The 23,644-nt window shown below is 42.6% G+C and overlaps 1 protein-coding gene across 2 annotated transcripts in view; it reads right to left on the bottom strand.

Annotated features, from left to right (window-relative positions):
* Positions 1-4,172: 4,172 nt before the first annotated feature.
* Positions 4,173-23,644, bottom strand: part of TSPAN32 (tetraspanin 32) — a 66,688-nt gene continuing 47,216 nt past the window's right edge. For both annotated transcript variants that reach the window (XM_044270989.1, XM_044270988.1), the window contains 4 exons: positions 19,174-19,275; positions 14,618-14,695; positions 12,901-12,984; positions 4,173-4,505 (listed from right to left, as the gene is read on the bottom strand). In XM_044270989.1, the coding sequence (XP_044126924.1) occupies positions 4,341-4,505; positions 12,901-12,984; positions 14,618-14,695; positions 19,174-19,275 (429 nt within the window). In that variant the 3' untranslated portion in view covers positions 4,173-4,340. The remainder of the gene's footprint in view (positions 4,506-12,900; positions 12,985-14,617; positions 14,696-19,173; positions 19,276-23,644) is intronic.

Raw genomic sequence — 23,644 nt, 5'->3', positions numbered from 1 at the left:
CCTCTCCATTCAAATCCTATGGGACTGTTGACATAGTGAAGTACAGCGCTCAACCAGCTTTGTAAGTCCCATGGACATTGGGTGGAGAGACGGCATGCATGCTCGATTTATGATTTCATTCAAATAGAGGACATGGGACCCCTGCTTTTGTGATAGGTGTGGGTCCCAGGATTTAGACCCTCAGCTATCAGACACTTACGGTATTCCCTCTTGTGAATAGGGGATAGATTTTGTTTCTGGGAACATCCAAAATGTCATTTTCTAATAGTACACACTTATCTTGCAAAATAAAATAAAAAAGTAAAAACATCTATTTTAACTTTAAAAAAATGCTGATCTCCAGGGTAATTTTCCCCCTTTTTTAACTCACTTCTTCAGAAGCTCTTGTCTCTCTGTTTCTGTGGGTAGGCAGCAGCTCAACACACGTACAGTCAAGGAGCTGCACCTCCAGGAGTGCATTGCAGTCAGCTCTTGTTCTCCTGTCTTCCTTCCCTTCATAGAAAATAGTCCCTCACACAGAGCCCCAGTATTTCCGCTAAGGGTACGCAGTTTCCTTCTTTTCTTTTTTAGAGAGAGATATAACTATATACTCTATTTCTATGAATTTAGACGTAGAGATGAATGAACGGTGTCTGGACTGCTTTTCTATGAGACCTCTTTGCCCGCAAAGAGAAGAGGAAGGTAGTAGGAAAGCTACTGAGCATGTCAGTCCACTACTGAACGCAAGACAAGGTGACCTGAATTTTGGCCACAGGAGAAACAGCAGGGGGCGCTATCGGACAGGAAAATGTACATAGAAAAGCCTATTCCTAGTTATGTTGCATAGATGTATTGCAAATAATAGTTCAATTAAAATGACCCATCCAAAGGGTGCGTCCGCCACAAGTACTGTAGAACTATATTTTGGGTCTGAGATCCTCATTGTCATGTTGTACTATTACGCAGGGGTAGGACTAGGGTCTGGAGCCCCCAGTGCAGAGATGGCAAGAGGCCACCTCCCTTTTACCCATTTTGCTTGATCACACATTTTAATATTCAGAAAGTTGGGGATATTAAAGCAACACTTTCCATATGTGATTAAAAAATTTGGAAAATATGTAGCTGTGTGCTGTATGTAAACTAATGTAACAGAACATCAACATAGCCCAAAGCAACAGTCAACTCACATTCTTAGCATTATTACGTTTATTAGTCATACGCCACAATAACAAGTATGCATATTTAGCATAACTTAACCATAACAATCTGTACAATAAATTTAACAACTTATTTGTGGCATAAAAAATACAGATAGATTTCAAAACTGTTGTTATATATTTTACTATTTGCGATGTGACGCAAGTAGTATGCACATTTATATGTACCTGAAATACCACCTAATAAAGCCCTCGCACACCCGCTTAGACAGTGAAAACAAGGACATTGCTTTGGTTCTAAATTCCAAAATTAGATTGGTCCATGCGTTGACTCACTTCATCAAATGGCATTTATCATGTAGAGAAAGTTAATACAAGGCACTTACTAATGTATTGTGATTGTCCATATAGCCTCCTATGCTGGCTGGATTTATTTCTCCATCACATTATACACTACTTGTATCCAGGGGTTTCGACCACCCTGTAATCCAGCTGAGGTGGTAGTGCTTGCACACTATAGGAAAAAGCGTTGGTCTCTCTGGTTGCCAGGACCACGAGAGCGTACATAGGATGGCGCTTTTTCCTATAATGTGCAAGCACAACCACCTCTGCTGGATTACAGGGTGGTAACCACTAAATATATATATATTTTTTTTTCTTTGCATCACCATATTCTGACTCCCATAACTTTTTTATATTTATGTCTACGAAACTGTGTGAGGGCCTTTTTTATGACATTTTTTGGGGAAGTGAAGCATATAGGATACATTTATATTTAATAGTTTGGACATTTTGGGACATGGCAGTGCAAATAATCTTTATTTTATTGTTTATTTATTTAATTTTTTAATAAGGGTTTGGGGTGATTTGATTTTTAATTATTTTTATTATTTTTTTAAATTTTTAAAAACTTTGTAAAAAAATAAAATAAAACAAACATGTTTTAAAGTCCCCCTAGGGGACTTTAACATGCTTTTCTGATAGACTGCAATGAAGTACCATTATAGCCCATGGGAGATCTATTATGTTAGTATGGAGTCCTACCACAGGGCTGTGGGTTGTGGTAGCCTTGGATCCTTCAGAGTGATTGAGGCTACCACAGTGAACTAACCGGTCACTGCACAGGGAAGCCTTTCAGGCCCCAGGAGCGCAGCACATTTGGGGGAAAGCTGCCTCAGATGCCCAGGAGTTAAATAGCCAGCCCAGGAGTTAAATAGTCAGCATCTATGGTAACAAATATTATGATGAAGGGTCCTAATACCAACATGCCTAGTGGTCTGGGGTAGTAAAGATGTTAATACCAACATTTCTAACTGTGTCAAGAAGTAACATTTTTAATGAAACACCACTGGTGGTCTAGGCTAGTACATGGGCTAATGCCATTATCCCTGGTGGTCTAGGGTACTGAAGGGGGTTAATGATAACTTATATTAATAAATAATATTCATATTAATGGAAAGTAATGGAGAAGTTGCTCCTAGACATCTAAATGTTTGAATAGTTAATATGATAAAATTATTCACATTATTCAAATAGTTCCACCTATTTATACAGTATAACCACATTACTTCTGCCACTTTCCAATTTCTGCCATTTAATGTGATTGACTACATATTAGGCCAAGTTCATACTTCAGTTAATCAGTTATTTCCATCAGTTATTTGGAGCCAAAACTAGGAGTGGGTCAAAAACATAAACCAGGTGCATATCTTTACATTACACCTGATCTCTGTGTAGGCTCCACTACTGGTTTTGTCTCACAATAACTGATGGAAATAACTGAAGCGTAAACTTGGCCTTAAAGAGGTTATCCCACGAATAATATTCTAAGGCCAACAGAATTTTGTCTTGTATTAAAAGAGGTATGGACTCGCGGGACAGGGATGTAATGTCGCCACTATATAAAGCTTTGGTGCAGCCTCATCTGGACTATGCATTTAAGTTCTGGGCACCAGTCCATAAAAAGGATGCCCTGAAGTTAGAAAGAGTACAGAGGAGAGCAACTAAACTGATAAAGGGCCTGGAAGATCTCAGCTATGAGCAAAGATTAAAAGAACTGAATTTGTTTAGTCTTGAAATAAAGATGTCTAAGGGGCTGTGAATCTCTGGAATAGTTGCAGGAGCCGGCCACAGCAAATACAGGAGATGGCTTAAAAAAGATTTAGATTACTTTTTATTTCGAAATAACATTGAGGCTAATGATAATGTCTAGAAATCATGTTCTACACACCTTTTCCCTTTGGCCAAACCCCCTTTTAAAAGGAATATGGACTGGGATTTGTTCTGATTGCCATATCTGGAGTGGGGAAGGATTTTATAATCTCATAGGGATTTTTTTTGCCTTCCCTTGGATCAATATAGCAGGATTACCGGTTGGATTTGATGGACTTTTGGCTTTTTCCAACCTTAACAACTATGTAACAGTTTTCAAACCAGCATTACATCTGAATCCTTTTTATAATGGCATGCAATTAAAAATGTAGTATAGCCACTGAGTTATTCAATAAAATGTATCTAGCGTCATCGGCTGTTTGTTCTTTTTCTTATTTCCCATTCCACCTCACTGAGGTGGATGCACATGCTCAGTTCCATCCTTCAACTGTCACCAGCTGCAGCAGAAAGAACACACCCCCTGTGCTACTAGCTTGAAATAAATCTAGCAGAGCAATAGGAGAAATAATTGGGGATCCATGCACCTGAATCTGAATACATTTGGAATTGAATGTAATTTAAAATTTAGCATAGCCACTGAGTTATTCAATAAAATGTATCTGTAGAGGGCCATCTACTGTTTGTGTTTTTCTTATTTCTTTGTCCTGCTCACCGAGATGGCCGCACATGCTCAGTTTCATCTTTTAACAACTCCCTTGAGCTGTGATAGGGGGAGCTGAGACACGCCCCCCTGAGCTGTGATAGGGAGAGCTGAGACAAACCCCCCTGAGCTGTGATAGGGAGAGTATGGACACGCCCCCTGAGCTTTAGCAGAAAAGACACTCCCCTTGAGCTTCCAGCTTGATATAAATCTAGCAGAGCAATGAATGGGGAGATCTCTGGATCCATGTGAAGTACCGGGCTGGTTCTAGCTTTGTTAGAAAGAGATTGTCATGTACTATATGATGTCTGATTTTCATTTTTTATATTAATCATGGGATAACCTTTAAGGCTACCTCTGTATTCTTACTAAGCAACATACTTATACAATGCTCATTGTGCAGACCGGGAGGGCATCAGCTGAATAAGGGGGGTGTCTACTGTTGAGTTCGGAGGTGATATTAAACCACCATTTAAGCTATACTCTCCTCTTCTCTCCCACATGTTTCCTCTTGGTAGGGAGAAGTAAAGGAATGATGACAGCACCATGCCGTATACCTATGGAGATACAAAACAGGAATAATAGATTATTAACCAGAGCTATATTCCTTGCTGTATCCCCAGCCTTAATATTTTGTAACAGTCTGGATTGCTGGCTTTTTAACCCACAGAGCATTGCTTAGACTAGTTACAGCGGTATCCACCTCCCATCTGATGGTAGAACTGAGTGTATACGTGTTTACTGTGTCTGGATGTAAACAATGTTGTTTTTATTCACTGACAGCAAACAAATGTCTTAAAACTGGTGACAAATTGCAATACAGAGTGTATTAAATAGTTGTAGAACTTTTCATTTATATACTGCTTGCATTTACTTGGCTAAAAACATTTAATCATTTGAAAAGATTTTCCAATCGGACCCCACCTCAGCTGACATTAGAGCAGTGTCTTAGACATTACTATGCGGCCTATGGTGAGAGCGGGCTGGGTGTTGTAATGTTTGTCTATGGCATTTTCCTGCAGCCACCACTAGGGTGAGATCAGTGTCAAGAGATTTTATCAACTGCCATTCAGTTCAATGGTAGCTGTATAAATTCCTTTGCACTGAGGGCCCCCTAGTTCTGACAGTTTTATAATATATTGTGTTAAAGGGGTTGTCTCACTTCAGCAAATGGCATTTATCATGTAGAGAAAGCTAATACAAGGCACTTACTAATATATTGTGATTGTCCATATTGCTTCCTTTGCTAGCTGGATTCATTTTTCCATCACATTATACAGTGCTTGTATCCAGGGGTTATGACCACCCTGCAATCCAGCAGCGGTGGTCATGCTTGTACACTATAGGTAAAAGTGCCGGCCTCTCTGATGGGAGCACGCATAGGCACGCATGCACAGCGGTTCCCGTCCCGACTACCTTGTATCTGCGCTGCAGCAGTGTACATAATCCCTGGATATGAGCAGTGTATAATGTGATGGAAAAATGAATAAAGCCAGCAAAGGAAGCAATATGGACAATCACAATACATTAGTAAGTGTCTTGTATTAAAGGGAACCTGTCACCGGGATTTTGTGTATAATGCTGAGGACATGGGCTGCTAGATGGCCGCTAGCACATCCGCAATACCCAGTCCCCATAGCTCTGTGTGCTTTTATTGTGTAAAAAAAGATTTGATACATATACAAATTAACCTGAGATGAGTCCTGGCCTTGACACAATAAAAGCACACAGAGCTATGGGGACTTGGTATTGTGGATGTGCTAGCGGCCATCTAGCAGCCCATGTCCTCAGCTCTATGCACAAAATCCCGGTAACAGGTTCCCTTTAAAGGGGTTATCAATCCCTATAATGCCCCCCCCCCCCCCTCTGCCAAATGCCCAGGCCCCTCACACATATTGTACTTCACTCCCGGACACCCGCGTTGCTTCTGATGTTCGCACGGCTGCCACTGCATCTTCCAGTTGCATGGATCAAAAGATCTGGTTACAGCCGGTGGGGGCGGTGGCAGCCAATAGCAGGCCATGACGGCAATGAGCCTCCCTAGCATCACGGATGACGCTAGGGAGGCTGAAAACTTGGTGCAGCGTAAATCTCCATGAAAGTAGGCAAATTGTGGTGCAACTCACCACTCAAAACAGAGAGAGAAAAATACGCCAGCCCTGGGATGGCATAGAAATCTGGCCAAATTAAGACACGCCTACATCAATAGGAAATTAGGCCCAGAAGTTAGAAAACTCAAAATAGGCGCAACAGGCGCAAATGCTTCCAAAATAGGCACAAAACTGTTGGTAAATGAGACTTTCTGCAAACACTGTACACCTTTGAGGGCATTTTTATTATTATTGTATTGTACTCTCTTCTTTTTTTCAATTGGTCTTTATTAAAAATATGGAGCCCTTTTTCTGTACATAGCTGAGATGCTCGAGTAGCAGCCTCTGGATTTTCTCTCTATTCCGTCGGTTGGGGAGCCGACAGGCTCCTTATCTCTGCTCTCTGACATTATAAACACTCATTACAGATCAGTTCTTATCTTACTGATAAAATTGTGGCTTAAATAAGTGTTTATGACCTCTTAGTAGTTAAGAAATAAGGTTTATTAGATGCCCGGCACAAAGTGAAAGTGAAAGTACCAGTCAAACAGTTAGAAAAACAGTTAACCCTTTGTGACAGAATGGCTAAATATTTTGTAATAAAGGCCAATTGAAAATATGATTTTTAGCCAAAAATGAGTAAAATGCAATCATAAAAAATGTTGCCTCCGAAGATGTACATAGCCTTTAAAAAAAAAAGACAAGCTTTTTACTCATGAAAACAGGCAGCGACACTATAGTAAATGTGCCCCACTTTCTCTACAGAATAGGTGGTCGACCGCAGGGTCAGAGCGGAGAGGTTGAATCTTGCGAGAATTTGCTCTGGATTTTGTTGCATGAGACTATTTTCCATGACGCTCTATTTATTTCTGTCATTTCTTCCCTTCCTTTAACTCCTCTCTTATAAACACAGAACATTTCATACTTTGCTAGCAAGTTCTCGCAACACATTCTCCTATTTAGGAATATAATGTACAGTGGATGAGTAATGAGTTATTTTCGAATCTCTGCTTTTCTCTTGCTCGCGAAAGATGCAGACACAATTAAGCTTCCAGTAGACGGAGGGAGGTTGACGTGAGGATACCATCGAGCAGAGAGAGCGTACAATCTGCTAACGCTTCAACACCTCCGCATACTTGTGTACTTGCATCAAAGTAGTTACATAATGGACTAAACTATAGAAGCAATATTGCATAACCGAAAGGTGCAAAACCTGGAAGACTACGCGGGAGGAAATCTGAATAGGTGAAGAACTGGTGGATCCAGAAAAAGACAACGGCAGAGTTTGTCCCCCCCTAGTGGTGCGGCAGAACTGTTAGTAATTTTGCCCTACAGAACTCCTGTTCTATAAAGTTAATTTGCCAGGAGGGTCACAGATAGTGTTGAGCGAAACAATTTCAGGATAAATTTGATTTGCTGCAAAGCCGAATATCCTCGTACTTTGTGGCAGCAAGTTAATTTTTTTGAAAAACAAAATAAAAAAACTATAATTACCTGCTCCATGTGCTCACGACAGACCGGCCACTGCCATCTTGCTTGAAGATCCCGTGCGCTGCGACATATGATGTCACCACGCTTGCCCACGTGATGACGTCATTTCGGGCAGCGCGAGATTTCGCGTCAGCTCTTCAAGCAAGATGGCGTTGGCCGGCCGTCGTGAGCAAATGGATCAGGTAAGTGTGATATTTTCTCTTTTGTTTTTTAAAATTTTACGCCGTATTATGTACATCAGATGCCGCAATCATGTATGAACGCGGCATCTGAAGGGTAAAATGAGGGAAGGGGGGTGGCGCAATTGACGGCCCCTGTCATTGCACCCACTACTTACAAAGAAATGCACTTCGTGACTAAGTAATTCGTCACCAAGCATTTTTTTTTAAAAAATTCGGCGAATCAGCCGAATTGAATTTCCCAATAATTTGCTCATCTCTAGTCACAGATTTCAGTGCAGTTCCTGTACCTTGGGTAATTTCCGGAGAAAACAGCAATGCCACCCTTTATATGGCTATACATGTGCATTCGAATTTAGAGGACTTATCAAGATTCATCCAAAGAGCGGCTTGTTGGGCTCTGCGAAAAAAAAAAATGAAAGCAGTCCTACTTACCTATTAGATCCAGCTCTGCAGCTGAAGTTTTCTCTATTGGGCTTTGTTTACCTGGCTGCAGCAGTGACATCAAATCGACATGTGACCTAGGCCAGTGATTGGCTGCAGCACTGCACGTTGTCAACATGATGTCATCGCTGCAGAGGGGGTAAACAAAGCCTGGCAGGGAGAAATGGTCCCATGCTACAGAATCTCATATGTAAGTAGTGCTGCATTTATCATTTGCTTGCATTTCCTACTATTACCAGTTTTTTGTTTTTTTATTGAAACAGGACATCCCCTTTTAGGCTTCCTGCACACGACCTTGGCCAGTGCCCGTATTGCAGCCCCACAAAATATGGGCACTGACTGTTTGTGCACCACATTACGGATGCAGACCCATTCATTTGAATGGGTCCGCAATCTGGAAGTTGCGGTGTGGAGGCACAGAACCCAACGGAAGCATTATAGAGTGCTTCCGTGGGTTTTCTGTCCGTTCATGCACTACTTTTTTGCGGTGAGTACCGTCAGATGTGGATCGTGGACCCTATTCAAGTAAATGGGCCCTGCATCCGCAAACGTCGGCTGCACGTGCATTGCAGACCGCAATTTGCCCGGTCGTGTACATTAGCCCTTTAGGAGTTTTTCAATTAGGAATCCCCTTTTCACGTGCCCTATTATCACACTTATAGTTTTCATAAATGGGAGTCTCCCACTTAGTACTGCCCCTTTAAAGCCGTGACACTCCAGCTCTCTATGTATTACATGGACAGAATGAGCAGTCATACCACATAATACATTTCCCCGCAGCAGACGTTCAGATTCTCACCAGATTTCTGTCTTGACCACCATGCCCAACTGATACAATTGCATGACGAGTTTAGGTACAGTGCCATGTAATGGCTGTGTGGCTTTGAAGGTAGACCTGCAAAACTGTCCAGCCATTAACAGTTGACAATCAATTAAAAATCAATTTTAAGTAATCAATTTGAAAACTGTGCTGACATGAATACACATTCACATGGTTTTCACGCATATTGTGGTTTTGGCTAACAAATCCTCATAAAAAAAAAAACAACAAAAATACTGTTGTGTGAAAGTGGTCTTAGCCTTAGTGATGGGTTCATTTAATCATTTATGGCGTATCCCATGGATAAGCTATTAAAGGGGTTTTCCGAGATCTTTTTACTGATGACCTACCCTCTGGAAAGGTCATCAGTATCTGATCAGTGGGGGTCCGACACCCTGGACCCCCGTCCGTCAGCTGTTTGTCTCTCTGCTTTTCCTTGGCCAGTGACGAAACGTTCATCGGTTACATGGTCTAGATGCAGCTCAGCCCCATAGAAGTGAATGGTGCTGAGCACGATACCAAGCACAGCAGCTATACAATGAATGGCGCAGTCCTTGGTCAGCTGTGAGAAGTGCGCTGCCTTCTCAAAACAGATGATCGTCGGGGTCCCGGGTGTTAGATCAGATGCTGATGACCTATCCAGACTATAGGTCATCAGTAAAAAATCTTGGAAAACCCTTTTAATGTCTGATGTTCCATCTCTGAGACATTGATTTAGGTCTCATGCACATGACTATTTTTGGGCTACATCCAGTCTGCATTGTTTGCGGATCAGATGCGGACCCATTCATTTCTATGGTGCTGCAAAAGACGCGGACAGCACACGGTGTACATATGTCCATTCCCTGGCTCTGCAAAAATGATAGAACATGATCTATTTTTGTCCATATTTCTACAATAGTGCGGGGCGTCCGGAACGGGAAAGTACCGGCTGTATTCATTTTTTGCGGACTGCAAAACAAATATGGTTGTGTGGATGAGTCCTTACCTGTGAGGCCATCAGCGTCCATTTTATCAGCCCAGCATTGCTGTAAATGTGCACTAACTATTGGATAAGATTGTATTTGTAATACCCCAGAGTGGTATTACCATTTCTACACCCTGCTACTGTCTAATGGTTAACATACATGTCATATGCGTATTTATTTCCAGGTCCTTCACCATTGTGCATTGATATTATTGTTATGCAACTGTTTTGTACATGTTATATGCCTGGTTCACCAGCAGGTGGCAGTGTATCTGGCAGAGAGAGAGAGACAGATCTTTAGATAGAATGGAACCATTCCATTCTCCCCCCTTTGGAGGGAAGTGGGCTAATCCTGCTTCCTACCAGAAGGGAGGGGTTACAGTTGTAGCTAATTCCAGTTTAGATTCCATATGGGAGCTGAGAAGACTTGAAAGAAATAGCAGCCAGAGGAAATTGTTCTTCGGCTGGAGCAGGAGCCACGAAAGGGAAGAAGCTTGTAGAGCACCCGATCTCCAAGCTAATTTTACTGAGTGTCAGGAGGGGGACAACATCCGAAGGCACCCCAATCCAGGGATACCAAAACTGACCAAAAGTCTAGTAACCAGACCCAAGCCTAGTTTAGCACAGCAGAGAGAGAGAGCAGAGTTATCAAGTGTGCCTGCCAGTTTGTGCCAAAGCCTGCTGGAACCAAGAGAAAGCCTGAATATTGTCTGGATGCAAGTTGATGCAAGTAAAGCTGTTGAAATTTATAAGAGTCTGGACTCGACTATTTCTCCACCATTACTCATCCCCTTTATTGCTTCGGAGTCTAACCCTGGGGAGCAGCGGTATCCTGGTAGGAGCACCGTGACACACACACAGACTACTAAGGGCCGCACCACACCACTCGACATTCCTAAAAACCTGGGACACGATCGGCCCTGGGGGGTGGAATGTCGCATATTCACATGCTACTGGTGAGATGTATGAGATCTGTTGGCAGCCTAAGATGAGTCCCTGGGTGGGAAGATGTCTCACCACTAGGGACCAGTGAACCACGGAAAATAATAAAGGGACTTCAATGGGGTTTCGGTTCAGGGTCAAGTTCGGGTCCCAAACCCAAACTTTGACCTAAAGTTCAGCCGATCCTGGCGAACCCGAACTTCCACGGGTTTGCTCATCCCTACTCACCACCTGTTGGTAGACAATATGCCCTTGTATTGTAAGCCAAAGGAATTTGGAGCCAGCTGAAAAAAAAAAGAATGATGAAACCCAAGGCATGCATTAAAGGGAACCCATCACCTAGAAAATGCGTATTAAACAGCCAGCAGTACCTTATTACAGCCTGTAGCATGATTATAAAGGTGTCTGTGTCTTTTCTGTACGATGCGCCAAAAGTCTGAAAAAATACTTTTATTCAACTGGGTGCTCTATGTAAACGATAGTCTTAAAGTCAAGGGGGCAGAAGCTTTCTCGCCTGAAGTCAAGCGTTTCTGGCCCCTTAGCGTTTGATAGATAGGAATTCCAATTCCTTCACCACTGGATGCTCAAACGTAGTCTTGCGCGTGCGCTGTGTCCCTGCAGTGCTGGCGCCTGTGCACTGTTCCACTCCACTGTGAGGTAGGCTCAGTGATAAGGCACTCGCACATGAGAGCCTGTGCATGCGCGAGACTACGCTCAAGTGCCCAGCAGTGAAGAAATTGGAAATCCTATCAATCAAATACTAAGGGGCGGGCAAGGGGGCGGGGCATGCTTGACTTCAGACTAGAAAGCCGCTGCCCCCTTGACTTCAAGACTATCGTTTACATAGCGTGGCCAGTTGAATAAAAGTCTTTTTTCAGACTTTTGGCGCATTGTACAGAAAAGACACAGACACCTTTATAATCATGCTACAGGCTACATTATGGTACTACTGTACTGTACTTTAATATGCATTTTCTAGGTGACAGGTGCCCTTTAAACACTCCTCTAGCACTACTGTGAAAAAAAACTAAAACTTTAGTGCCAGGACTTGCAAGACTAATAAGATATTGTTTCTTCCATTAGAGAAATACCCCATCCGTCCCATCTCTCCCAACTTGGTCTATATGAATAGGGTTGGGCGCATATATTTGAATCGCAAACTTTAATAGCGAATATCGCCACTTTGAGAATTTGCGAAGATTGTAGAATGTAGTGATATATATTCGTATTCGCGAATATTCTAGATTTTTCGCATCTGAACCCATGATCCCTCCCTGCTTCTTGCTTGTGGGCCAATGAGAAGGCTGCAATGTCTTTGTCAGAGATTAGCAACATCCCTAGCAACCAATAGGAAAGTTGCCTACCCCTTACTATATAAGAAGCTACCTGGCAGCCCTTGTATGCTGTACTTTGCAGATCTGAGAGAGAGAGCAGTGTTATTGCTGTACTCTGTGCTTTGCTGTGATAGATAGTTAGTTAGCTCATATATATATATAATACAGATAGTTAGTGGCAGATAGTCAGTGTAGGTTATATCCTGATATAGTGTAGCGGTTCTGCTGTCCATACATACATGCTACAGACATAGTGCTGTGATGTCACAACAATACTTAGTGCACCAATCAGTAATATGTAGTCAGACCTGCTAAAATGTGAAGTTGCACGTATTGCGCCAAAATATGAGCATCATTAATTGCCGATTTGCGCAATTGCGAATATATTAGAGCACTCTATCTGCATATAAAGCCAATGTAATGTTCTGCCGTGCCAACCATTTTCTCCAGTCTCAGGAAACTTCTAGCAGCTTGAAAAATTTTGCAAAAGTGACCCACGCCTGTATTGCGTGCGCAATATGCGCATATTACATTGCCAATTTTCGCAATCAAGTAAATAATGTTGAATTCTCGAATTCGCAAATTTATGATGAATATTCACCCAAATATTCGTGAAATATCACAAATTCGAATATAGCCCCTGACGCTCATCCACTATATATGAATTCAGTAACATGATACATACCGTCAGTCCCAGTGATGAGAGCAACAAAGTCCTGACCCAAAACCAGTGTAGGCGCAGGACATCAGAGATTACTGACACACAGTCCTAGATGGTGAAGAGCAATATACAGAGTTAAAGGCGTATTCCCATCTCAAACACTTATCACTAGATTACTAGTTCACCACCTCTGGGACCTATCTCCAGAACGGGGCCCATAAAGTGAAAGAGAGCATACCACCTATGTGTGGCCACCTCTCCATTCACCGTAATGGGACTGCGGGAAATAGCCAGGCCAGCGCTCTGCTATTTTTGGAACTCCCATGATGTGGAAGGAGGGTGGCCATGCATACTCAACTGCTCTCCCTTTACTTTAGGGGGCCTGTTCTTGGAGATAAGAAAGAGATAGTATAAGGGGATAGGAGAAGGTATGGGAGAGGACATGGGCATCCATACTATAGAAGCAGTCTATACAGATGCTGTGGGGCAGATTATTCCCATCCTCTTTCATATTTGGCAACGTTTGAATGTCAAAAATTGGACTATCCTTGGGACAACTTTAGGGGGGAACTTGCATAAACCCTACCCCTTTCGATGTGCAGTCTCTGGAATTGTCCCAGCAAAATCTGGACTCTACCATATGCCCTTTGATACTGGGTGGTAAAAACCTATACAGGATATATATCCAAGTATATTGCTAGGAAACAATAGGATGAGGAACTGTCCCAAGGATGATGGAAGGAACATGGAGGAGGAAACAAGTGCCAGGTCCATCAATTCTTGTTGCCAAAACAGCCACTTTAATGAAGGAGGCCATTTTGATCTGTGTTTATAGGGACCTCTCTCTTCTATGAACCCCACTAGTGACATGGATGCTGGAAAAAAACAGTCAGCTGTAAGCTCAAGCAGGTAGAGTAATGACTTTAGGATGAATTTGGCAAAACAATATTTAAAGTGACCCCTGGTTCAACTGGAGAACACACAGAACCCTATCCTGGTGACCTCTTTTTCATCTTATTAGTTGTAGATCGGCTAATTGTCAGGCTTCTCCTCTGCCATCCAAGATGGCCACACCATGTGTCAGACTGCCTGATACACACTATGCATCGGTAGCCCAAGACACTTCCTACTTGTCCAGCTTTGCTCTTGGATTGGCCAGCAATGTTCACATGATCAGTGTTAGCCAATCCAACGGCAGCAGGAAGTGTCTTGGGCCACCAAATGCACAGTATAAGTGATGCAGCCATCTAGGATGACAAGCCTGGAAATCAGCAGATGAAAAGGAAGGCACCTGGTAAGTGTTCTGCTTAATCCCCCATTAATGTGATTTTTTTTTTCTTGGTTGCTTTAATTGTTAACCCAGCCTTAAAGGGGTTTTCTGAGATAATGATATTGTTCCCCTATCCTCAGGATAGGCCATCAATATCAGATTGGTGGAGGATCAAAACTGGGGATCCCTGTCGATCAGCGACACGGGCTCTTCACAGCTTACCATGCACAGCGCCGTCCATTGGATAGAGGTCGTGTTTGGTATTGCAGCTCAGCCCCATTCACTTAAATGGTATTGAGCTGCAGTGCTCACTGAAGCACTGCCTCCTCTTCAAACAGCAGATTGGTGGGGATCCTGGGCGTCAGACCCCCGCATATCTGATATTGAATCTAAGGATAGGTCATCAGCATATGAATCCTGGAAAATCCCTTTAAACAAAAGAGTTGTTCCTTGAAGCCATAAGGAAAGTACCTTGCCATCTGTATTGCTGCACGTAATGTGTGTCGTAGAGATCTTCTGCTGTTCCAAGGTCTTCCCACAGCATTGAAACTAAGAACAGAAAAATGAATAAACAGAAACCATTACAATGAAAAGAAAACACTGGACAAACGTACAAAGAGTATCCATGTTTTTTGCTTCCAACTACAATTTTAGACTTATAATAAGGTATAAGGGTAAGGTGTATGATGTATGGTCCACAATGACACATTCTCCTCCAGGAGTCACTGACATGCATCCGCCCAGTGCTTCTCTATGAGGAATGTGGATTGTGTACAGCCAGAGCAGTTACACAGATCTCATAGGGCCCCATAGCAAAACTTTCAATGGGCCCAGTGCCCCACCAAGTTTTCCAATATGCGAGCATCAATCACTTCCAGGCATTGCAAAACACAAGCCAGAATGCCCCAGTTCCCTGACAAATTTCCATTTTTCTTGTGAAGAAATTTTACTTAACAAAGCTGTGATAAAACACGTTGTCCGCCTCACCCACTTAATCTGACTCCTAAGGCACAAAACGTGGAACAGGGGCTTCACAACTATGGCACTCATAAACACTGATAATTCTGCTTCTCCTCTTTTAAAAAGCTGTTTGCCTGTAGCCACCACTAGGGGGAGCTCATTCCATAGGAATTTATATACTTACCATCAATCTCTTTGCACTGAGTGGCCACTACATGAAAAAATATTGTTTTCTTGCCAGTATAAAAGGTAGGCAAAAAAAAATCACAGAAAAAACTAAGATAAAAACATCCTGCATGGTATGATATACAAATCTGCGGATGTCACTGGCCATATTATTGAAGAAAATCACAGAAATAAGATAATAATGCACTTAGTAAAGTAGATGAAAGCATTACACAGGTCCTTTTCAAAAAGTTAGCATATTGTGATAAAGTTCATTATTTTCTGTAATGTACTGATAAACATTAGACTTTCATATATTTTAGATTCATTACACACAACTGAAGTAGTTCAAGCCTTTTATTGTTTTAATATTGATGATTTTGGCATACAGCTCATGAAAACCCAAAATTCCTATCTCAAAAAATTAGCATATTTCATCCGACCAATAAAAGAAAAGTGTTTTTAATACAAAAAAAGTCAACCTTCAAATAATTATGTTCAGTTATGCACTCAATACTTGGTCGGGAATCCTTTTGCAGAAATGACTGCTTCAATGCGGCGTGGCATGGAGGCAATCAGCCTGTGGCACTGCTGAGGTGTTATGGAGGCCCAGGATGCTTCGATAGCGGCCTTAAAGGGCTTCTGTCACCCCACTAAAGTGATTTTTTTTTTTTTGGGCTGGTGAAATTAGTTATATTGCGATATATCACAATATAATTGTGTCACTTACTTTGATCCAGCAGTTTCTTCAAAAAACGAAGTTTTATCATATGTAAATTCGGTCTCTAACAGCAAGTAGGGCGGCTACTTGCTGCTAGCTGCTGCAGAAATCCGCCCTCTCGTCGTGTTGATTGACAGGGCCAGCCGGGATCTCCTCCTCCGGCCAGCCCTGTCGGCATTTAAAAAATCGCGCGCCTCTGTGGATTCGGCGCAGGCGCTCTGAGATGAGGAGGCTCGTCTCCTCAGAACTCCCTCAGTGCGCCTGCGCCGATGACGTCTTCTATTTTGGTGATGTCATCGGCGCAGGCGCACTGAGGGAGTTCTGAGGAGACGAGCCTCCTCATCTCAGAGCGCCTGCGCCGAATCCACAGAGGCGCGCGATTTTTTAAATGCCGACAGGGCTGGCCGGAGGAGGAGATCCCGGCTGGCCCTGTCAATCAACACGACGAGAGGGCGGATTTCTGCAGCAGCTAGCAGCAAGTAGCCGCCCTACTTGCTGTTAGAGACCGAATTTACATATGATAAAACTTCGTTTTTTGAAGAAACTGCTGGATCAAAGTAAGTGACACAATTATATTGTGATATATCGCAATATAACTAATTTCACCAGCCCAAAAAAAAAAAAAACACTTTAGTGGGGTGACAGAAGCCCTTTAAGCTCATCTAGAGTGTTGGGTCTTGCGTCTCTCAACTTTCTCTTCCCAATATCCCACAGATTCTCTATGGGGTTCAGGTCAGGAGAGTTGGCAGGCCAATTGAGCACAGTAATACCATGGTCAGTAAACCATTTACCAGTGGTGTTGGCACTGTGAGCAGGTGCCAGGTCGCGCTGAAAAATGAAATCTTCATCTCCATAAAGCTTTTCAGCAGATGGAAGCATGAAGTGCTCCAAAATCTCCTGATAGCGGCTGCATTGACCCTGCCCTTGATAAAACACAGTGGACCAACACCAGCAGCTGACATGGCACCCCAGACCATCACTGACTGTGGGTACGTGACACTGGACTTCAGGCATTTTGGCATTTCCCTCTCCCCAGTCTTCCTCCAGACTCTGGCACCTTGATTTCCGAATGACATGCAAAATTTGCTTTCATCCGAAAAAAATACTTTGGACCACTGAGCAACAGTCCGGTGCTGCTTCTCTGTAGCCCAGGTCAGGCGCTTCTGCCGCTGTTTCTGGTTCAAAAGTGGCTTGACCTGGGGAATGCGGCACCTGTAGCCCATTTCCTGCACACGCCTGTACACGGTGGCTCTGGATGTTTCTACTCCAGACTCAGTCCACCGCTTCCGCAGGTCCCCCAAGGTCTGGAATCGGTCCTTCTCCACAATCTTCCTCAGGGTCCGGTCACCTCTTCTCGTTGTGCAGCGTTTTCTGCCACACTTTTTCCTTCCCACAGACTTCCCACGGAGGTGCCTTGATACAGCACTCTGGGAACAGCCTATTCGTTCAGAAATTTATTTCTGTGTCTTACCCTCTTGCTTGAGGGTGTCAATGATGGCCTTCTGGTCGGCAGTCTTACCCATGATTGCGGTTTTGAGTAATGAACCAGGCTGGGAGTTTTTAAAAGCCTCAGGAATCTTTTGCAGGTGTTTAGAGTTAATTAGTTGATTCAGATGATTAGGTTAATAGCTCGTTTAGAGAACCTTTTCATGATATGCTAATTTTTTGAGATAGGAATTTTGGGTTTTCATGAGCTGTATGCCAAAATCATCAATATTAAAACAATAAAAGGCTTGAACTACTTCAGTTGTGTGTAATGAATCTAAAGTATATGAAAGTCCAATGTTTATCAGTACATTACAGAAAATAATGAACTTTATCACAATATGCAAATTTTTTTAAAAGGACCTGTATATAGACAAAGTCCTCACTCTGATATGATAAAATCTGAGACACTTAGCCAATATATTTTGATCAAAACACATCTGAGCCTGCCTACCAAGCGCCAAGGTGGTCTCAGGTCAGGCGCCTTGATTAGGTGGTACATATAGGTGTCCTTGCTTCTCCTCCCATTGGTTGCTTGATGCACATGGAGGTGACTAGGAGCAGCACACCATATGTGCGGCGTCTGCGCTCCTGAACATAGAAGCCCAATGGCTTAGGTAGGTTTAGCGTAGGACCCGCCTGACTTGAGACCACCATGGCGCTTGGTAGAGGGGCTCAGATGTGTTTTGATCAAAATATATTGGCTAAGTGTCTCAGATTTTATCATATCAGAGTGAGGACTTTGTCTATAAAAGGTAGGACTTCAGCATTGGCACCCCCGCGCCTCCCCATGGGGCCCTGTAGCAGTTGAATGGTCTGACTACAGTGAAGGTATGCCACTGCATATATAGTCTGGACTAATAGAGACTCTGTGTGCGGCTATAAGGGCGCCAATAAATGTTAGATGAAAATAAGTCTTTGTGTGCTGCTTCTCCATTCTGTAATTAGTCACATTCTCGACTCCTACTTCTTCATATGGGGGGTACCGTTCTCATGATCGGTGGTGGGCCCAGTGATGAAGCAGAAACTTGTAACCTATCCTGTGGATGGTTGATAACTAAGTCTTTGGACAACCCCTTTAATGACCTTGAGCCCAACAGGGATTGACAGATCATGATGGCTCCAGCAACTCAACACCAGCACTTGACTCTACTGACTATAGTCCAACTTAACTACTTAACTTGGGCTCAGACCCCAATGCAGGAAATTCTATATTCCCTGCAATGATATCTCACAGCCTTTATCAGTCCTCCACAATTGTATGGTGTAGTTATATCAGACGTCCGTGTGCTGTTCCATTACAGGCCTCTCATGTACAATCTTTGAGCTCTCAACAATATGGGGCATCCTCAACCTCAACTGTCTTGCATCCTGACATGGAAGCAGTGCGCCGGGCTCTCTGGCCTTGGATTTGTTGTGATTGAATCATGAGGCCTGTGCACTGGTCCAAGTCTTGTCCACTGCAACTTACCAAAACGTCTCTCACTCCCTGCATGCCTCTATGTCCCTTTTCCGGGCTTCACCATTATGCATCACGTGTGCAACCCTTCCACCACTCCGACGGCGGTTACCCTGGGTCCCAGTGCTCTCCACTGGGCTGTTCTATGGACACCAGTTCTGTGTCTTCCGTCTCAGGCTACAAATCCACCAGTTGTGAGATAAAAAACATATTTGATCTGTTGACTATTCTACTTACTATTTTATGTACATGTAAAAGATGTTCCTTTGTATCTCCGGGATATCCTGTAAGAGCCTGGTCATAGAGATCATCATAGACATCCAAGACGGAGGCGTCAACCTGAAGGACATTAGTCAAATTATTATATTTTTCTGTGTCATAGGTAATATTACATTATACAGTTAGAGTATAGCAATTGTCTTTTTGTTGTCTGTGTCCATCATAAAAAACCCAAGATTAAATAATAGATATTAAAATGACATATTTATAGGATGGGCAAACTTTCCTGAGTACAGATTAAAGTCTGATAGACTCTGATAGATAGAATATCATGCTAAGGGTCCATTCACACGTCTGTAGGTGTTCTGCTGTCCGTGTGAATGGACCCTAAAGGGAATTATTGCTTTGAATAATGCCCCCAACATTGGAATATTTCCCTCAACAAGAAGCTAATCACAGGTTGTCTCGTAGATATTAGCTGCAGTCTGTTGAGGAACCTGACCACAAGTGTTTCATCCGACTGAAGAGCCACCACATATTACTGAGGACTATGGGGCACATTTATTAAGACCGGTGTTTTAGATGCTGGTCTAAATAAAGGCCGCAGTGTGGCAGTGTTTCCTCCGAAGCTATGAAGAGGGGTCGGCCTCTCCATAACTTCAGCGCATCCAGCGCCAGTTCTAAGTGTAAGCCAGTTTCTGAGCCTTCTTACATTTAGACCATTTTCTACGCCTAAAACAGGAGTTGAAGATTATGAATGAGACGGGCCTAATGCCCCGCCCCTTTCCCCACCCATGCCACGCCCACAATTTTAGACATGGCGTGAGTGGGGAAAAGTCACAGATAGTTGCGCAACTAACCATTGCTCCACCATCTGCGCCTGAAATACGCCTAATTTAGGCGTATTTCAGATTAGTAAATGACCCCCTATATTTTACAGCAGCCGGAGAGGGAAGGAGACCGACTGGGGAATTTACTGTAGATTATATTCACTGCTACAAGTCTGCTACAAGTGGTGGAAGGAGACTGATTTGGGAATTTACTAGAGGTTACTATTTACAGCTACAAGAGGGGGAAGGAGACAGATTGGATAATTTATTGGAGATTATATGTATTTATTAATTCACCAGTCAAGAGCAAAAAGTTTGCATAATACATTGCTGGGTGGTGTTAGAAACTTGAACCAAGGGCTGAATGTATAGAAACATGTTTAAAACAGGGTCACACATTTTGAGCGCAGCCATGTTTCTCCTACCCTCATTAAAGAAGAAAGCCTTGTAAGTATTAGGTTGCCTGCTATTTACTCCCTTTTATTAACTGTTTTGCTCATTTTGAATGTCATTTTATTTTGTCTCTTGCCTCCCTTTCTACTTTTTGTAAGCACTGCACTTTGTAATAAATTGGTTTTTTTTATGTTAGTCCTTGTATGCTCCAAGAATCCATAGCCCTTTATAGTGCATCTAATCTGCTTGATGCCAGAGCCCTTATGTGTTAACAGTTTGGCAGCTTGTCGGCTCCGAGGAGTGGTGACGGTGTGTATTTTGGGGGGGGGGGGGGTGAGCTGTGTTCTCAATGTGATTCATGCTCAGTTTGCAGCCTGAGTGGAACATGAGTGCAGGCTTGAGTGAGTATAGATAGGTTAAGAAAAGGTAGATGGGCACTCTTATAGATGGAATCACATAGATTAAATATGCAGTAGGTCAATAAAATGTATTAATATATGGGTAGAATATGATACTAAGACAAAGATGTAGAGTATTAATAAAAGAAAAGGTGATTAAAATATATATATACATATATAGAGTAGTATAAAATATATATGAATGTTCAAAAAATATAGAACATTCATATATATTTTATACTACTTTATATATATATATATATATATATATATATATATTTTATTTTTTTAATCACCTTTTCTTTTATTTATACTCTACATCTTTGTCTTAGTATCATATTCTACCCATATATTAATACATTTTATTGACCTACTGCATTATTAATCTATGTGATTCCATCTATAAGGCTGGGTTCACACGGCCGTTGCGGGAAAAGGTGCGGGTGCGTTGCGGGAACATGCGCGATTCTCAATGTGATTCATGCTCAGTTTGCAGCCTGAGTGGAACATGAGTGCAGGCTTGAGTGAGTATAGATAGGTTAAGAAAAGGTAGATGGGCACTCTTATAGATGGAATCACATAGATTAAATATGCAGTAGGTCAATAAAATGTATTAATATATGGGTAGAATATGATACTAAGACAAAGATGTAGAGTATTAATAAAAGAAAAGGTGATTAAAATATATATATACATATATAGAGTAGTATAAAATATATATGAATGTTCAAAAAATATAGAACATTCATATATATTTTATACTACTTTATATATATATATATTTTAATCACCTTTTCTTTTATTTATACTCTACATCTTTGTCTTAGTATCATATTCTACCCATATATTAATCTATGTGATTCCATCTATAAGGCTGGGTTCACACGGCCGTTGCGGGAAAAGGTGCGGGTGCGTTGCGGGAACATGCGCGATTTTTCCGCACGAGTGCAAAACATTGTAATGCGTTTTGCTCGAGTGTGAGAAAAATCGGCATGTTTGGTACCCAAACCTGAAGTTCATCACAGAAGTTCAGGTTTGGGATCGGGGTTGTGTAGATTGTATTATTTTCCCTTATAACATGGTTATAAGGGGAAATAATAGCATTCTTAATACAGAATGCATAGTACAATAGGGCTGGAGGGGTTAAAAAAATAAAATAAATAGTTTAACTCACCTTAATCCACTTGCTCGCGGCATCTCTTCTGTCTTCTTCTTTGCTGTGTACAGGAAAAAGGTCTGTGGTGACGTCACTCCGGTCATCACATGGTCCATCATATGATCCATCACCATGGTAAAAGATCATGTGATGGTCCATGTGATGACCGGAGTGACGTTACCACAGGTCCTTTTCCTGTACACAGCAAAGAAGAAGACAGAAGAGATGCTGGCTGTGCGAGCAAGTAGATTAAGGTTAAACTATTTATTTATTTATTTTAACCCTTGTAATTCGCCCACTGGCTCCTGGTATTGCCCACATGGCCCAGGTAGGTTTAGCGTTAGGTCCTGAGCTACTTGAGAAACCTTGGCGCGGTGCTCGGGCTCAGACATGTCCTCCAAGCAGGATATGTTGGCTAATCTCTCAATTTTACACCAGTACGAGGGTTAGTAAGACCGCAGCGTGCACCTGTCTTTATTTTTGTTATATTATTTTTACTGTCCTGAGAATAAGTGCGAAAACGTGTCCTTACAACAGCAACGCTGTAAGGCCTCATGCACACGACCGTTGTTTTGGTCCCCATCCGAGCCGCAGTTTTTGCGGCTCGGATGCGGACCCATTCACTTCAATGGGGCTGCAAAATATGCGGACAGCACTCCGTGTGCTGTCTGCATCCGTTGCTCCGTTCCGTGGCCCCGCCCAAAAAAATATAACCTGTCCTATTCTTGTCCGTTTTGAGGACAAGAATAGGCAGTTATATCAATGGCTGTCCGTGCCGTTCCGCAAATTGCGTAACGCACACGGACGCCATCCTTGTTTTGCGGATCTGCAATTTGCGGACCGCAAAACACACCACGGTCGTGTGCATGAGGCCTAACTGTGCTCCTATCATGATACTCTGATTTTAGCTTTATGGATAACTAGAGAAGAAAAATGCTATGCAACTCCCAATCAGTACAAGAGAAGGAAAACAGTCTGTACTTCTAACTACAAAACAATTTTTTTTTGTGGATTTTAATAGAAAGATGTTCAAAAGCGAGTTCTCCGTTCCCACATCAAGCGCTGGCTAAAGATCACTTAAAGCTCGATTATTACTTGCTGTTCACACAAGAAAGGGTCTGTGCTTTCTAAAGTGTTAGATTTGCCTCTCCTTTCTTCATCCACTTTCCAGATTTCTATCTCACTATTTGATTCTGTCGTCCACCCCCACACTCACTCTCTCCCTCCACTCCTCCATTTTTTTTTCCATGCAGAGATTCTACAGAACACTTTTTAATCAGGGAGCGATATCCGCAGATGCTTATTCATCACCTCTTAGTGACACGGATCAATACAATGACGTGCAGCTCTAGGAATGAAATATGTAAGGCCCTCATGATAGAATTGCATGTATAATACATCCTCATACAGCAAGCAAGCCAGCCTTAAAGGGCTCATGGGCCCTGGTGCAAGAGTCCAGCTAGGGGCCCCCTTCCCTCAGTGCTTTGTGGCCAGGAGCAGGAAGCACAAGGCCTTCGTACTGCCCAAGGCAAAAATTTAAACGGCACCTCCTTGAGCCAGAGGTGTAACTTGACCTGCATACACTTTCTATAATACTGGTGTCTTCTTATGGACCACAAGAGTCTTTGGGCCCCTCAGGCTCCTGGGCCCGGTAGCGACTGCTACCTCTGCACCCCATATAGCTATGCCCCTTAAATAAAAAAAAAGAGCTG

Source organism: Bufo gargarizans, chromosome 10 (genome assembly GCF_014858855.1).
Source record: "Bufo gargarizans isolate SCDJY-AF-19 chromosome 10, ASM1485885v1, whole genome shotgun sequence".
NCBI classification, from domain to species: Eukaryota; Metazoa; Chordata; class Amphibia; order Anura; family Bufonidae; genus Bufo; species Bufo gargarizans.
Note: the sequence above shows the minus strand (reverse complement) of the source record. Positions and strands in the feature narration are given on the sequence as shown.